A 16,247-nucleotide genomic window follows, 5' to 3' on the forward strand; every position below is an offset into this window, starting at 1 on the left:
GCGTCCGTCGGTCAGTCCCGCAGCGGGTCCGCCTGTCCGCGCTGCCGCGCCTCGGGGCCGGCCCGGCCGGAGATCAGTGCGGCTTTGTCTGGGGCGCCCACGCCCCAGAGGCCGCTCCCGGGTCGGCGAATCGGAGCGCGGCGGCGCGGGGCGCGAGCGGGGGTGAGATAAGTGGCCATGTGACCCCACCTGCGCGGGCGCGGGCGCGGGGGAGGGGGAGGGGCGCGCAGGTGAGGCGGCGGCGGCGGCGGCGGCGGCGCGGGGCTCGGCAGCAGGCGGGCGGCATGGCTGGCAGCAGGAAGGACTGGTCCGCGCTGTCCAGGTGAGCGGGCCGTGGGGTCAGCGGCGCGCCTTGGGGCTCCTCTCCCCGGCCGCCTCCTCGCCCTGGGACCCTGGCACTGCGGCTGGACCCTGGTCTTGCTGCTCCTCGGGGTGGGGGACAGAACTGGGGCCAAACTCGGGACCCTTCAGGTGACAGGGCAGGTGCTCTCGCGTCTTGGCAGCTTCCCGTCTTCCGCTTTGGAACCTGAGGCTCCACACGAGGTGTTTGGGGAAGGTTGGTCCCCAGCCTGGACAGCCCCCCGCGGTGTGACCCCCCCCTCTATGGGGGGAAAGGAACGTTTTGGGGGACTGGAGAAGTGTTCGGGAGTTACTTCCAAGTCTCATTCCTGAGAGAAGCTGCCCTCGCTGTCCCCATGTCTCTGGTAGAGAATTTTAGAGGGGGCCCCTCGGAAGTGTTCCTCAGCCCCTCTTGGTAGGGGCAGTTGGGGTGGCACCACCTTGGAGAGTCAGCAGAACAGGGACTAGTGAATAGGACCAGAGGGAAACAGACATCCCCCCACCCCCACCCCAAAGGAAGCTCAATTTCTGAGTAGGGCGTTTTGGGGTGGCATCTGGGCTGGGGACCTCATGATAGCTCATCCTCTGTGTGCTGCAATCTTTGTGAACTGGTCCCTCAAAAGGTGGGAATTGGGTATCTTATCCCTGCCTGCTAGACATCCTGTCAGGGTCAGAGAAGCCTGGGGTTGGGGGTGTCCAGAAGGCAGCACCCCTCATCATGATTGGTGACTCCTCTTGGAGCTACCCTACACCTCTCCGCAGAAGTGCTTGCGTGAGCATCTTCACCTCCTCTTCCCCCACTAGGCAACACACACACACACACACACACACACACACACACACACACACACACACACACACACACACACACACACACACACACACACACACATACATACATACATACATACATACATACATACATACATACATATTTTGTCTCTAATGAAACCGAAGCTCAGGCAGTAGCCCAGAGCTGGAGCCCTACTGCTTTGATCCCTTAGTCTCTAGGTAGGTGCAAATTGGCCTCATGGTTCCTCTCAGGTGGGCATTTGGGTTCTGAGGGCTTTTTTGAGGTCAGGGCGTTCTCTACAGGTGCAGATCAGCAGCCTCCAGCCGTTTGGGTACCGCAGGCCTTCCCCATTAAGGCATCTTCCACGCATTTTCCAGAGCCCTAGGAACTCCTCCTCCTGCCCTCCCTGAAGGGCTCCAGAGATACTTCACTGTCTCAGACTCAGCCTCCCCATAGCAGCTCATCCCCCAGTGCTGGGGGTCCACCTCCCCAGACCCTCAAGACTTCACACGGCTCTGAAGCACAGTTGCCTGGTAACCCCAGTGCAGAGGGGCCCATGGAGTCTAGCGAGGGGCAAAGGTAAGCCCAAGAATGGAGAGAACTCAGTGCTCTGGAAAAGGAACCCAGACTGCTATAGAGGTTGGCCACACCCAGGGAAGGTCTGAGCTGAGGGTGGGGCTGGACAGTCAAGGCCGTGGACTCTGCATGTGGGTTAGTGTGCATGGGGGGGTCAAGTGGGAGTGCCATGGCTTCTAGGTGTGGGCATATCTCTGCCTGTGAACGTCTGCTTATATACGTGTGGGCGAGCATGTTTATGGCCTGTGTAGTGATGAGCAGTCTGTGTGGGCAGTAGGTTCTTCTGTTGCCGAGTTTGGAAGTCCAAATATGTTAAGTTGAAATGTTTATGGAAAACCTTGGTACCGTGCATTGGGTTAAAAATACAAACCAGACACTAATTCCTCAGAAGCTCACAGTCTGGTGGGATATATGTGATTTTGTGTCTGAGAACATGTTTGGATATGAATAAGGGGTGTGTGTTTTGCAGGGGGCGCAGCTGGGGCACTGGAACTCTTAAAATTTCAGCGAGTTCTGGTCTTAGCTTGTTCTCTGCTCAGATGGACGTGGGCTCATGTGGCTGCACGGGTGGGGCTAAGTTCTCATGGGATGTCCAGTGTCCGTGCCAGGGAACCCCTGGGAAACCAGTCCTGCCACAGGAGCCCCTGGCCTGCCCTCCCTGCTCGGCCCCAGCCCTCAGAGAGCCCCGTGGGCAGACGCAGCTGCTGCCAACAGTCACCCTGATGAGGCACCTGGAACAGAGGACCGCTCCCGCTCTGCTCCCTGAGTGAGCAACAAGCCTCAGCGGGCAGGCGGGCAAGGGCTGTGAGTCACTGTCAACCGAGCCTCCCAGCTGGGGAGGACTGTGCTGAAGGTTTGATGAGTGTGGCCCCAGCGAGGGGCGGGCAGCTGAGGGCCAGCCTAGCCCATCCTTGGCAATAAGTAGAAATTCGGATGCTCCAGCCCTGGGATGGGGGCAGCGGTGAGCTGGCTGGCTGGGTGCCCTGGTCAGCAGTCTTGTCCTTTCCTCCCTGAGTTGGCCTGTGTGCAGGGGGTAAGGGGTGGACCGAGCAGCCAGTGGTTAATCATTTCCCTACCTGGGCCCTGAGCAGCCCTTCCACATCCAAGCTCTGCCCTGGGTTCCTCCTCCCATGAGACCATCAGGGCTGGAAGGGACCTCAGTGACCCCTCATTAAGCAGAAGGGGAGCTTGTGGCCTGCCCCACTCAGAGGCTGAAGACGGGCCTGAGGTCTCGGCCTGGCCTACTCTTGGTTCTCCCCTTCTCCACCCCTGCCCCTAAGATTTGCAAATTACACTTCCTGAGCTCCAAGATTCCACAAAATGCTTTTGGGACAGCCTTCACACCCTCTCCCTACTTAACTAGAGCAGCTGAGCCTTGATCTGCTGTGTAATGGACTTCTACATGTGATTCAATTTGGGAAACTAAGTTCTGCCAAACATAACATTTAACTACTGCACTTAAACCCCTGCTATCAGTCGCTGTAGAATAGATGGAAGTTAGATTTCAGGAAGCAACCTCCTGGGGGAGATGTCAGAACAAGCTCTCCAGTGAGCAACAGGACAGAATGTCTTTTAAATTATTTAGGAGACAAAGAAGATTCCCATCCCCAAAGGATGGAGTTGGCAAAGTCAGGAGGGGGAAGGACAGCAGCCCTACATGGAGGTAAAGAGGGGGATGTGTCCCCAAATGAAGGCCAAGAGGTGGAGAAAAGGGTTGTTGAGAGGGAGAGAGAGGTAGGGCAGCTGCCCAGGGCTGTGGCATCAGCTGGTGAGAGTGTCTGGGACTCCCCTGCTGTTGGGGCCTGCAGGTTGCACCCAGGGCCTGGCTCTGGGGCTCCAAGGTCAATGACATATTGGCCACTGGGTTTCCCCAAACCTCTGCTCACCCAGGCAGCACCCTGTGCTCCCGCCTGTCCTGGGGTGGGGAATACCACACCTTCAGAGGCCCTGCCAGGCCGCATTGTTCCGGCTCCTGAATGTTTAGCTGTCAAGCTCCCAAGAAGGTGGGGCCTTATTTTGGTTTAGGACCAGCCCTTCCAGGACATCCTTTTCTGGCAGTTGGGATCGTGGTTAAGGGCATGAGCTTTTGAGAGGCTGATCTAGACTGAAATCTTGGTTCCTTCTTTTTATTAGCTGTGCTATCTTGAGGAAGTGATTCACCCCTCTGAGCCTCAGTTTTCTCATATGCAAAATGGGGATAACACCCCCTTACCTCGCAGGGTGGTTGTAAGGGTTAACATCAATGGCATTTGTAAAATACTCAGAACAGCGCCTGGCATAATAATAAGTACTTGTATGTTAGTGCTCTCGTTTCCTCCTTTATTCCTTTGTTGATTGATTTATTATTATTCACCATAATCAACAAACGTTAAGCACCATTCTAAGCCCATATGCATTTATTATTGGGGTTTCAACGACTGCACCTGCTGAGATCCATCCTGGGAACTGCCCTTTGTCTTCCCTTCCCCTCTATTTTTGTCTCTTTCTTCATATTTAGAGAGCAGTAACTCTTTGCTTATAAGGGATCACATTTCTCCTCCAGGGAGGGATTGTGGTGAAGGGACTCATATTCTGCCAGGGAGTCAGAGATTGAAGACAGCATGATTCCTGAGCACCAGGGGTGGTGACCACTTCACTTTGGGTGAGCTGTGGGGTCTTAGTGTAAAGCTTGGGGAAGCTTGAGGACTCCTGGGATCCACCTCCTACAGTCCAGCCCCAAAGACCCCTCAGGGCTCAGACTAACCTGGGGAGTGAGTCACTTCCTAGAAGACCAGGCTCTGACTGATCACACACCATATAGGGCCCCACTGGAGGACAGACAAATAGGCCGCTTGCCTGAGGGCTGACAGCAGCGTGTGAGAACCTGGTTTCTCAGGACCAAGGAATCCTGGAGGCTCCAGCCCAGCCTGTCTGTGGGTGTGGTCAGGGGAGAGGAGCTTCAGGCTCTGTGGGTCACTTTCCCTAGTAGGTGGGTCCCTCAGCTTTGGAGGGCAAGAGCTGTTTCTAAACTAAGGACAAGGGCAGGGTGCATCCAGAGGAGAGGGCTGAAGATGTGGCCTCAGATGAAAGCCAGCAGAAGCTGGCGTTTCTAATCTGAATAGGAGGAGCTGAGAGATGGGACATCAGAGCCTGCCTTGTGAGGGACCATCCAGTTTGTGTGTAGTGAATGAATGAATGATCAGTCTTCAAATACACCGAGCTCACGGGTCATGTGAAGGCCCACGGGAATCTTAAGTTCCACGGTCAAGGCTATTGGGGGAAAACTTTGACTAGGGCCTTCCCGTCTCCACTGACACAGGAGGAATTGAGGGTTTCACCAAGAAGGGCTGCCCTGACGGCAGAACTGGGAGGATCTGTAAGGTTCCTTCCGAAGGCAGCTCCTTCCCTGTGGGGTGATGAGCAGGTGCTCACCTTCCCTGGGCAGAGGGGTGGGCAGATTGCCTTTGGGTGGGCTCAGGTTTGGCTCCCCACTTTGTGCCTTCCATATCAAGGCAGAGGTATGGCGAATCCTAGGGAAGTTGACATTTAGGCTTGTTCTTCCACATTCGTTGGCGCCTGCTGCGTGCCGGGCGCCATGCCGGACAGTAGAGGTGAGGCGCCTGTGCTGTGCTTGTCTCTGTCGGTGCACGACGACCCCACCACAGGCTCTTTCCAGCCTCTCGTGCTCTCTCCACTCTCCTTCATTCGCTTGTCTTTTTTTTTTTTTCTTTTAAAAAAGGAAAACTTAAGACCTGTGTATTTGTGCAGAAGAAGGCTTGAGAAAGCGTTCTTTGAGTCCACATCCTCCTCTAGCTACTGTCCCGTTTTCTTTGCTTCTCGGTAAAACTCCTCTAAAGCGTTGTCGATAGTCACTGCTTCCACTTTCTTGGTTCCTGTTCACGCCTTGCCAGCCCCGTCAGGCTGCAGCCCGTCCCCGAAACTGCTCTCTCTGAGGGGCCGGGCACCTCCGTGCTCACGACTCCCCGACGGCCTCATCCGTCCTCACAGACGTGGCTCCTCTGTCCCCGTCCGCACCCCCAGCTGGCTTCCCTTCGGCCTCCCTGTCTCCCTTGCTCCTCGCTGGTTTCTGCTCGTTCTGAACAAGCCAGAAACAGAACCCCTCATCCCCCCCGCTCTCCCCAGCACTCCAGCGTTCCCACCAATTCCTTCCTCCTGGTCTTTCCCGTCTTCCTCACGGCCTCATCAGGAATTGCTCAGGCCAGAAAGTCTTCTCTTTCCTCCCCCAACCTCCATCTGGTTCATCAACAGCCCTGCTGGCTCTAGCTTCAATCCGTCATTTCCCCCATCTCCCTGTCACTACCTGGGTTCAAGCCACCATAGTGCTCTCCTGGGCGGTTGCAGGTACCTCCTGACGGGTCTCCCCGTTGCCCGTCTCCCCCTGCACCCTTCAATTCTCTTTCTATACAGCAGCCAGAGAGATTAAAAAGATAGAAATCTATCATGTCACTCCTCTGTGTAAACTATCCGGTGTCTCTCTGCACACTTAGAATAAAACCCAAGTTCTCTCTCGCTCTGGCCTCGCCTCCCTGTCCAGCTTCCCTGCCAGCCGTGCTTTGGCCCTGGTCCACCCTCTGTCCCTGCAGCCCCAGCATCTCCTGCAGCCCCAGCCCCTCACACCGAGGGCTCTGCCCCTGCCATACCCTTCTCCCGTGACACTCTGCTGCCCCATCCGGCTCTGCTGGCTCCTTCTAGTGGGCTGGATCTCCCAGAGAGGACCCCCCACCCTGTCACCTTCTCTCACCTCACTTATCTTATTCCTTCATCCTTGTGACACCTGGTTGATGTCGTCATATCCAGCCCTGGATCTGTGCTCCACGAAGGGAAGGACCCTGCTGGTCTTATTCCCTGCCCCTGGAGTCATGCCTGGCACAGAGTGGGTGCTCAAAAAGTATTTATTCAGTGCATGTTGGCTCAATAATTGTGATGCTGGATGTAGAAAAATGTCAGAGCCATCATGTGGTTCATCCTCCTCACTTTTGGAGAGAAAACTGAGGAAGAGAAAAGGGAGTGACTTGCCCAGGGCAGGAGGTCTAGATACCAGATCATCTGACTTTGTCTTTCCAAAGAGTCCCTGGAGGAATCTTTTCTTCAGGAGTCCCATAGATGCATTTTATACTCAATTCAGTCTATAAAATGTGTGGGTTTATGTGATTTGTTTTTCGGAAACGTGTCTCCTCCTTAAGTCAAGGCATGGTTGCATGGCGATACCCTCCAAGGGGGGACAGGCTCAGTGTGAACCAGGGCTGGGCAGTGCAGAGGCCAGGAGAGCAGCAGAGAGTGGAGAGCTTGGTACCTGACAGTGGCAGGAGGAAACCTTACAGTCATTGCTGTAACTCTGGGAGGGAAGATGGAGGCCTTTTCCAGAATCTTCGGATCTGGGCCCCAGCAAGAACCGGGGGAGTCACAGGAAGGCCTCAGGGAAAGCTCACCCACTGACCTTCACAGTCTGCCACATCTCTGCTCAAACCCTCTGCCTGGACTGCCAGTTTTGCCCTAGCCCCAGTCACCCCATCGAAGTCCTGTTTACTCGTTGAGATCCAGCCCAGGTTCAGTCTCTCCTGTGAGACTTTCCTGATAATCTTAGCCTACAGCAATTGTCCTCTCACTCTGCAGAGCAGCTTCTGCACATTGGTTGGGGGACTTATTGGTGGACCGCTACATCATAGGTGTCTCCAGGGCAGAACCCCTGCTGTGTTGTTCTATGACCCCCATGTTGCCTGACGTGGGGCTGGCCGTCAGTTGTTCAGCCAGGGTTTATTTGCTCTTTGGTTGGATTGGAAGGGTGGGTGGGTGGAAGGGAAGATGGACTGGTGAGCAGGTGGACGAGGATGATGGAAATGGGCGTAGCTGGATAGACAGGTGTTCGGATTGACAGGTGGCTGAATGAATGGATGGACTGGTGGGGCTGGTGGCTGGCTGTGAGAGTGCGTGGCTGGTCCTATGAGTGAAAGGTGACTGGGGGCAGGAACCAAAAGTAGAGTGTGCAGGGTCCCCTTGCTCCCCTGGACAAATGAAAGTTGATCTTAAAAGTCGAGAGAGGCTCAGAGAGCTCCTGGGAGGTGAAGGGAAGATGATATTGGAATCTTTCCCAGTTGTCATTGGTCTTATGTGTGAGTCTGCCCTTCCCCAAAGCTAAGACATTTCATAAGGAATTGAGTAACTGTGGAAATTTCTCTGTGACTGTCCATTGAGAGATATTACCTAAGAATGCCAGGACCAAGAAGAGAAAGGAACTTGTGAAAGTCATCTACTTCACGAAGGTCGTCTACGTCCTCCAGGCAGAAACATGTCCACCCTTCCATGTTGCTGGCCACTCCCAGAGAGGGAGGCCCCACATTCCCACCCTACAGTCCAAAGTAAAGTCCAGTGATTCTGGCAATGTCAGGAAACATTTTGGCTGTCACAACCGGGGGATGGTGCTACTGGTATGTAGCAGGTAGAGGCTGGGAATGCGGCTAAACGTCCTATAATCCAGGCCCTACACATGGAATTATCTGGCCAAAAAGTGGATGGTGTCGAGGTGGAGAAACCCTGGTCCAACCTGAATCCCTGTAGCTTTAGTAGAAATTTAATAGACTAATAATGTGAACTCATTCAAAATTTTAAATTTTCAAGTAGTCACATTAAAAAGAAAGAGGCAAAATTAATTTTAATATATCTCATTTACGATCACCAGTATATCCAAAATATCATTTCAACACATAATCAGTATACACAATTCTTAATGAGAGATTCGACTCCTCTCTTGAAATCCCGTGTGTATTTCACACTCACGACCCGTCTCTGTTCAGACCAGCCCTTTTCAAGTGCTGCACAGCCGCCAGCAGCCAGAGCGGCAGGCCTGGGGGGTGTCGTGTGTCTCTCCCATCCCTGTGGAAGTCTGGCTTGGGAAGAGGTCTCTTGGGCTGTGCTGACCCTCCCCTTCCCCCCCAGCCTGGCCCGGCAGCGGACTCTGGAGGATGAGGAGGAGCAGGAGCGGGAGCGCCGGCGCCGCCACCGCAACCTGAGCTCCACGACGGATGATGAGGCATCCAAGCTCGCCCAGAATGGAGACCGGCCGGCGGCTGAGAGGTGCTTGGGGCAGGGTGGGGGCCAGGGCATCATTTCCCTATCCTGGGTGACAGGGGGGGACTTAGCTCCCCAGACAAACTGAGTGCCACATGTTTGGCCTGCCCAGGGATTTGAGGCCCAGGGGACGTGGCTGGAGGATGTGAAGATGAGTTCCAAATCCCACACCTTCCCCAGACTGTTTCTCGGCCCTGCCAGGTTCAACCCTCGTCATAACAGTATTACTATTTGTCGAGGTCATCCATGAGCCAATACTTTGCTGGACGTTTTGTGGACATGGCTTATTCAGTGCTCACAATACCCCTGAGAGAGAGGTCTTATTAACCCATTTGACAGATGGAGAAACTGGGTGGAAGAGTTCTTAGGCGACTTGCTGAGATCATATAATCTAAAGAGTGGCAGGGCCAGAATTTTCATCCAAATCTGCCAGGCTGTCCTCCTCTAGCCCTGACCCTTCGTAATCCACTTCCAAGTGGAAGAATATGGGGGCTAGTCTTGCCATCTAGATGTTAGGGTCATGACGGAAAAGAAGAGAAGGGCCCGGAATTTACTGAATGTCACCTGTGTGCCAAGACTGTGCTGGGCACCCTCATGTAATGTCTTATTTCACCTCCTAACAAGTCCAGCTTGCAGATTTGAAAGCTGAGGCTCAGACAGTAAGTTAAGTTGCCTGAAATCACATGGAGGGCATGGTGGTAATGAGGGGAAAGAATCTCCTTTTGCTGCAGGCCAAGTGCTATGGGTTTTGGACAGTCCTCTCATGTTGCTCTTGTTCCCTTGGTTTCCCTGGAGAAGGGAGAACAGGGTGTGTGCTCTGGGCTGCACCAACGCCTGTGTCTGCCACCTGGTCCCCACTGCACCTATATGACTGACAGGAGATGGCACATCAGGAGCCATGGTCCCTACTCCCAGTTCCCCCAGCAGTCAGTTGTGTGACTGTCGACAAATCCCTGAACACCTCTGGCCTTGATCTGAGATCTAAGGGGCAGGGACTGTGTTTATTCTCTATGACCCTCAGTGCCCAGCACAGGGCCTGGCCCATAAACATAGTTGCTCAATCAGTGTTTGTTGATTGTATCTGAACATGGAATGGCTCATGACATAGGCCTTACAGGAGTTTATAAACTTTTTTAAAAAAGCATGGAGTACTTTGTTCAAATGATACCTTGGAAACCCATTATGTAGAGTAAATGAAAGTGACCCTTATTTAGGTAGTGGTGGGGGAGGCCAGAGCCCGACTTCCTCATTTCCTCGGTAGCCCTGGAGGTACCTCCCAATGGTCAGATACACCCAGGGTCCCTCCCACCCGATACCCTCTGATTCTATCTCCTACCCCCTCTCCCACCTCCTGACTCAGACTGCCGAGTGTGGAAGAAGCAGAGGTGTACAAGCCACTGCCCCTAGCCTCCAAAGAAGAGGACAAAGACGTCCAGGCCATCCTCAGGTCGCGGCAGGAGCGGAGGCAGAGGCGGGAGAGGCTGGAGGCAGAGGAGGGAAGGGACAGCTCGGGCTCTGGGCAAGCCATGCAGCAAACCCTCGTGCCCAAGAAGGAACTACAGCCCCCATCTCGCCGGAGACTGAGCCAGGAGCAGCGGGGACCCTGGACCCAGGAGGAGGAGAGCTTGGCAAGCAGGGAGCCAGAAGCAGGGAAGAAGGGGGCTCCAGAGAAGACCCCAGTCTCAGAGAAATCCTTGGTGCCAGAGAAGACATTAGCATCCGAAAAGGGACTGGTCTCAGAGAAAATCTCCATCTCTAAGAAGGTGCCAGCCCCAGAGAAAATATCCCCATCTGAGAAGACAGCAGTGTCAGAGAAAAGAGGCAGTTCAGAAAAATCAGTTCCAGAAAAAACAAGTGTCTCAGAGAAGACTCCAAGCCATGAGAAAACATCTGTGTCAGAGAAGATAGCAGCGTCAGAGAAAAGGTCCATCTCAGAGAAGTCAGTTCCAGAAAAAACAAGCTTCTCAGAGAAGATGCAGGCCCCGGGGAAGAGGTCCGGGTCGGAAAGGAGACTGGTGTCTGAGAAAGCATCCATCTTTGAGAAGTCATTGGTTGCTGAGAAAATCCCAGCCACAGACACAAAGCTTACCCCAAAGAGGGCGGCAGCCTTAGAGCAGCCCCAAGCTGGGGAGCAGCCGGCCTCTGCAGGAAGCCAGGCCACCAGCAAGGAGCAGAGAGAAGGCGCCCTCCCTGGGAAGCACACTCCTCCCCCGGCAGAGCGGGGCACGCCGGACTCTCCGTCTGTGGCTGCCTACCTCCCGCCCATCACACTCCAGGTTGGCCGTGCTCCTGCCCCTCATATCCTTCTCTCCTACCTCCCTGGCTGGCCCTCCCTGCCAGTCCTGCCTGGGTGGTCTCTGGCTCCCCGCTGCCTCCTGTCCTCCTGCCTTCAGGCTGGCCTTGGCAGTTTCTTCTCTCCCTGCTTGCTTCCAGCCACTCAGAATAGGGACACAGAGACAGGGGCAGGCTGCTGGAGCTGAAAGGGGCACCTGCTGTGTGGCAGGGAGCACCTGGTACCCTGCGCCACATCCTCATCCAGGGCCCAGACTCCAGGACCTCTTTTGGGAAGCCTCGGATCCTTCCAGAAGCTCCCCTAGAAAGCTCTGCCTGGTGGCCTGGCCTTAAGGCATTGTGTCCGCCAGCCACCCCCACAGCAGATGAAGGAGGCAGGAGAGGAAGGCACAGGACTGTGTCATTCTCTCCTTCCTCCTGCAGCTCCTGGGATGAGCCAGGCCACATGGGGCCCCACGGAGCTTGGGCTGGGGCCTGGTAGGGCCCTAGACCTCTTGTGTGACACTCCCCCTGCTTCATCCAGGTGAAAATCCCCCGCAAGGAGCAAGAGGCAGACGCATCCTCACCCACTCAGCTCACCTACAGCAGCTCCCTCAAACGCTCCAGCTCCAGGACTATCTCCTTTCGGGTGAGAGCCCAGGGCACCCTTGTCTCCAATCCATGGAGGGCAACCTGAGGAAACTATCCATCACAGCATAGGAGCCTTAGGTTAGATAGCAGGGAGATCCTCCAGATAGAGAGGGGCTTTGGATTCCCATAGGTGGCCAAAACCAGACAAGGTTGTATTAAATAAAGAACGGGGTAATGACCTAGAAGGTGGGTGTAAATAAGCAACACCAGCCCCACCTAGTGGGCAAGGCCAGAGCTGCAGGAGCCCCACACCCAGGAGGGAGGCTAGGGGCAGAGGGCAGCAGGGCTCTCCTAGTGCTCTCTGTGTGGTCCCTGTCCCAGTAGTACAAATTATGTGGATTGGGGAGCCTCATCTCGCCTTGTGCCGGTATTTACTCTTAATTCTTTTGTTCACAGGCCCATTCATTGACTGACTGTATGTTGTGCCTGTGATATGTGCTAGGCTCTGGGGGGAGGCTGGAGGCCTGATGTCAGTCAGGGCCCCACAGGGCTCATGTGCAGTGGAGAGACAGATAGGAAAACAGCTGGTTTGCGATACCCTGAGAAAGATGCCTAAGGAGGAGGGGCTTCTGACCCAGACAGGTCGGTGGGGGCAGGGGTTTCGCAGACAAGATGAAGGCCTGTAATGAAGGCGTGGCCATGTATTCCTTTGGTTGGAGTCGAGCAGTGGAAGGGGGCATGGAAGGTTCGGGGGGTAGGAGGTGTCCTGAGAGCTGAGCGCCTCACTTGAGAGAGCCACTGGCCTCGCTGGGACTCCCACTCACCAACGCCTGCCTTTTTCATTTCAGATGAGCCCCAGGAAAGACAACTCAGAAACCACCTTAACCCGCAGGTGGGAGGCCTGGAGGCTTTGGTTCCCCTCTCTTCTTTGGTCATGGTCAGCCTGTGTTTTCTGAGCACCTGCCACCCACCCGGCTGCACCATAGGGCACACGAGGGGACGTGTGGTTCTTGCACAGGGGGACAGGATTAATAGGAGGGACTGAGGCTGGATGAGATGAACAGGGAGGGGGAGGGATTGGGGAGAGCTTCTTGGGGAGGCAGGGCTTGGGTGGGGCTCCAAAGCAGGGAGAAGGGTTTAGAGGAGGAGGGCTTTCCAGGAGGGAGACCATGAACACTGTGAGGGAGGGGACACCTCTGCTTCAGCAGGCCTGGTGTGGGGGCCTGGGAGTCTGCATGCTTAGTAAGCACCCTCATATTCCATAATATTGATGTGAGTAGTCTGAGGATTGTACTTTGGAAAAAAAAAAAAAACTGAAATAGGATCTGAAAAGCAGTTGTGCTTATGTGTTAGGAATGTCATCCATTCATGCTGCATTTATCTCCCTCTAAACATTTACGGAAGCCGACTAGACTAGGCTAGGCCTGGAGGTGGGGTAGGCATGGAGGACGAGGAGTATGAAGATGAGTAAGACACAGTTGCTGCCCTCAAGCAACTCACAGGAGACCACTCTGCGCGAGAGCCACCAAAGCAGGCAGGTGCAGGGATAGGATGTGAACCAGGAGCTTGGTAGTAGCTGCAAAGCTCAGCCTGCAAGAGCTGGGGAAGGTATTGCAGAGCAACTGATGTTCAACGTGGGACTTGAAGAACATGTGGGAGATTTCCAGGTGGAAAACTGGAGGAATGGCATTTTAAATACAGGGAACAGCATGTGAAAAGGCACAGTGAAAAGCATGAGGTGTCCAGTTGGCTGGCACATCGTCACGTAGCAGGGACTGGGGGTGGTGCTGGCCTCAGGAGAGGAGGGAGCAGATCATGAGAGCTTTAGTGTGCTGACCCACACTGAGGGGTCTTGTGGCCTGAGGGGTCTGAGCTGAAAGGCCAGGACCAGATTTGCTTGAGGTAGGAGCAGCCTGGTGGCAGTGGAGAGGAGAGCTCGGGCGTGGGAGACAGGAGAGCGGGAGGTGGTTGGCGAGGGAGATGAAAAGGAAGGGCCAGATTCAGGAGACAGTTCTGAGCCGGAAATGGCCGGATGTGGGAGGAGAAAGGAGGGAGTGAAGGTGTTTCTGATCCCAGTGGGTGGGATTTTCCTGGCAGGCGAGGAGAATCCCTGGAGTCTCAGTTCTTCACCTTGGCCGAGTCGGTGCGGTCTGCTCTGATGGATGGCCGTGCTCTAGTTGCCAGAATGGTGCGGTGTGATGGGGGCTACTCCTCAGGCTTGGGGCAGGCCTCATCTCCTGGTGGGGGGTGTCTCACTTGGTTTGTTTTGTCCTGTCCTATCCTGCAGTGCGAGCATGAGGCTCCCAGCCAGCACGGTCAAGTTTGGGGAGAAGCTGGAGCGATACCACACAGCCGTACAGGTGGGCATGGGCTCTTGCAGAGGGGCGGCGGGTGCCTGGCGAGGGTGGTGGGTGTGCACATGCACCCTACCAGTGTGGGTCAGCGGTTTGTGTGCTCCATTCCCAGAGATCAGAATCCATCAAGGCTCCAGGCTCCTCCCGCACCGAGTTCTTTGTGGCTCCTGTGGGTGTAGCCAGCAAGCGCCATCTCTTTGAGAAGGAACTGGCAGGCCAGAGCCGCACAGAACCAGCCTCCAGCCGGAAGGTGAGGGGCTCAGGCCCAGCCAGGGGTCTTCAGGCTGATTAGCCCTGAGGTCTCTAAAGCCTGAGCCTTGGCTCTGGCAGTGCTAGAAAACTCTATTTTCATGCATTAATTAATGTTGACAGATCTTGACTTGACCTACCGTTTGTGTTCCTGAGCCCAAGTCTCCTTAGTTGTGCACATAGCTCCCTGGGGGAAGGGGTGGGAACTGTCTCAGGTATATATGGCATGTGCTGGGCATATATGGGAGTGGGGTAGAGCCCCATCCCCATTCCAGGGCTTCTGAAGATGCCTTGCTGTTATCAGTAGCCCCAAAGCCTGAGATGGAAGCCTCTTTTTTTTTTTTTTTTTAAGGAGAACCTGAGGCTCTCGGGGGTTGTGACATCAAGGCTCAACCTGTGGATCAGCAGGACCCAGGAGTCTGGCGATCAGAACTCCCAGGTACCCTGTCCCTCTCTGATGCCTCTTCCTATGGGTCCTTTCTTGGTGGAATGACCTGGGTCAGGGGAGGGAGGAACTAGGGATGAGCCTGTGAGTCAGAAGACCACAGAGGGGAGTGGGGCTAGGGTCCTCCTCTCCTTCAGGAAGAGGGAGGCCATCCTGGGCAGGGGTGGGGTGGGCCTGGGGGATCCCGAGCCCCTCCACAGCCCTGCCTTAGTCCCTGGTTTCCACCCTGATGCCCACAATCAGGAGGTGCGGAAAGAGTCGGCAGCCACCAAGACTCAATGGGGAAAGAAATCAGACTCCTCACTGGATGTGGAGGTGAATAGAGCAGGGAGGGAGGACCTGGCCTGGGGACAGAGGGCTGCCCAGTGGGAGACCCCCACCTACCCACCCACATGCACACACTAACTGGCCTGAGACTACACAGTCCAAGTATCCAAGTATCAGGCTGGCTCCAGCCACCCAGGAGAATGCTGGCAGAACCCTTTCCCCCACAGCTCTGCAGAGCTCCCACCCCCTTCAACCAGCAGATTTTAGGTCTCCAACCCCATGGGTGTGGGGTGTGAACAAAAGGGTGCCTCCCTTCCCTTGTTCTAATAGACCTCTGCCCCACAGGTGTGACAAGCCCTGCCAACACAGACCTGCATGTCTGCATCTCAAGGGCCTTCCTTGTGCCGGGCCTCTGCCTCCCGCAGCAGCGTCTGTGTCTCTCACTGCCCCTTCTCTCTCTGTGCCTCTGGACCTCTCTGGCCAGGCCCTTGGGGACTTGGAATTTCGGTGAGACTCATCCAGCTCCCACCTGGCTCAGCCTCTGGGGGCGAGTGTGTCCTGGCACCTTCTGGTCCTGCTGCAGGCACAGCAGATGCTGGGACCAGCGTCAGCTCCCCGCACAGCACTGGCACACATCAGCTGCAGGGCTCACGTGTCCCACCCAGGGATGTCCCCTCCTCCCTGCTCACTCTGGGGTCATCTGTCTCATCTTCCAGCACGTGCCTCCATGTGCCTGTGATGTCTCCCTCACTGAGGCCTGGGCCCACCCTGGGGCCTGCTCCCAGCTGCTCGGCCCACTAGGGCCAGATTGTGGAGTTGCTGTGCATCGTCCCCATGCCTGTCTCCCTGCTCTGTTCTCCCCTCTCTTCCTTGGCCTGCTGCCTGGGCCAGGAGCTCAGTGCTTTTTTTGTGCAACCACTTAACCTCTCTCTGAAAAACCTGTTCTCAGGAAGGATCTGATAAACTCATTCACTCGCAGGTGTAAGAGACTAATGATGCCTTAAAGATGAATTCTTTCCTAGAGGCTTTGCTTTCTAACAGGGATTGTCCACTGTGTGTGAGCATTATTTTGGCTGGGGTGGGGGGAAGATCATTGTTTTCAAAGTCCCTGCTCCTCCTCACACTAGGACCACTTGCCACCCAGTGGCCCTAGCTTGGTGACTTGGGAGTTTAGAACTGCCACATACAGTGCCAGGCCTGCCCCTCTCCCCTTCCTTCCCAAATCCAGTCCTGTTTTCCTGACATCATGGCCCTGTGAACTTGGAGACTGCTGAGCCAGCAGAGAATCTAGGATAAC

The 16,247-nt window shown here is 55.2% G+C and overlaps 1 protein-coding gene across 4 annotated transcripts; it reads left to right on the forward strand.

The window, feature by feature from the left end:
• Nucleotides 1–243: 243 nt before the first annotated feature.
• On the forward strand, nucleotides 244–15,943 carry LAD1 (ladinin 1). 4 transcript variants are annotated; one of them, XM_063114654.1, is made up of 10 exons: nucleotides 244–322; nucleotides 8,642–8,779; nucleotides 10,134–11,049; nucleotides 11,589–11,693; nucleotides 12,484–12,527; nucleotides 13,923–13,995; nucleotides 14,102–14,239; nucleotides 14,591–14,677; nucleotides 14,927–14,998; nucleotides 15,296–15,943. In XM_063114654.1, the coding sequence occupies exons 1-10, from the start codon at nucleotides 285–287 to the stop codon at nucleotides 15,299–15,301; spliced, it is 1,617 nt and encodes a 538-aa protein (XP_062970724.1). In that variant the 5' UTR covers nucleotides 244–284; the 3' UTR covers nucleotides 15,302–15,943. The 4 variants fall into 4 exon arrangements, with proteins under 4 accessions (XP_062970724.1, XP_062970726.1, XP_062970727.1 ...); XM_063114655.1 differs by lacking the exon at nucleotides 244–322 and adding an exon at nucleotides 1,589–1,711; XM_063114656.1 differs by lacking the exon at nucleotides 14,927–14,998.
• Nucleotides 15,944–16,247: the final 304 nt, after the last annotated feature.

The sequence above is a fragment of the Cynocephalus volans genome, chromosome 11 (genome assembly GCF_027409185.1).
Source record: "Cynocephalus volans isolate mCynVol1 chromosome 11, mCynVol1.pri, whole genome shotgun sequence".
In the NCBI taxonomy this organism is placed as follows: Eukaryota; Metazoa; Chordata; class Mammalia; order Dermoptera; family Cynocephalidae; genus Cynocephalus; species Cynocephalus volans.

Bases quoted from the DNA above. Each gene is read 5' to 3' on its own strand.
- LAD1 (XM_063114654.1), top strand. From the start codon at position 285: ATGGCTGGCAGCAGGAAGGACTGGTCCGCGCTGTCCAG. The intron at 8,780-10,133 runs GTGCTTGGGGCA...CTCCTGACTCAG, and splicing joins GACCGGCCGGCGGCTGAGAG to ACTGCCGAGTGTGGAAGAAG. The intron at 14,678-14,926 runs GTACCCTGTCCC...GCCCACAATCAG, and splicing joins CTGGCGATCAGAACTCCCAG to GAGGTGCGGAAAGAGTCGGC.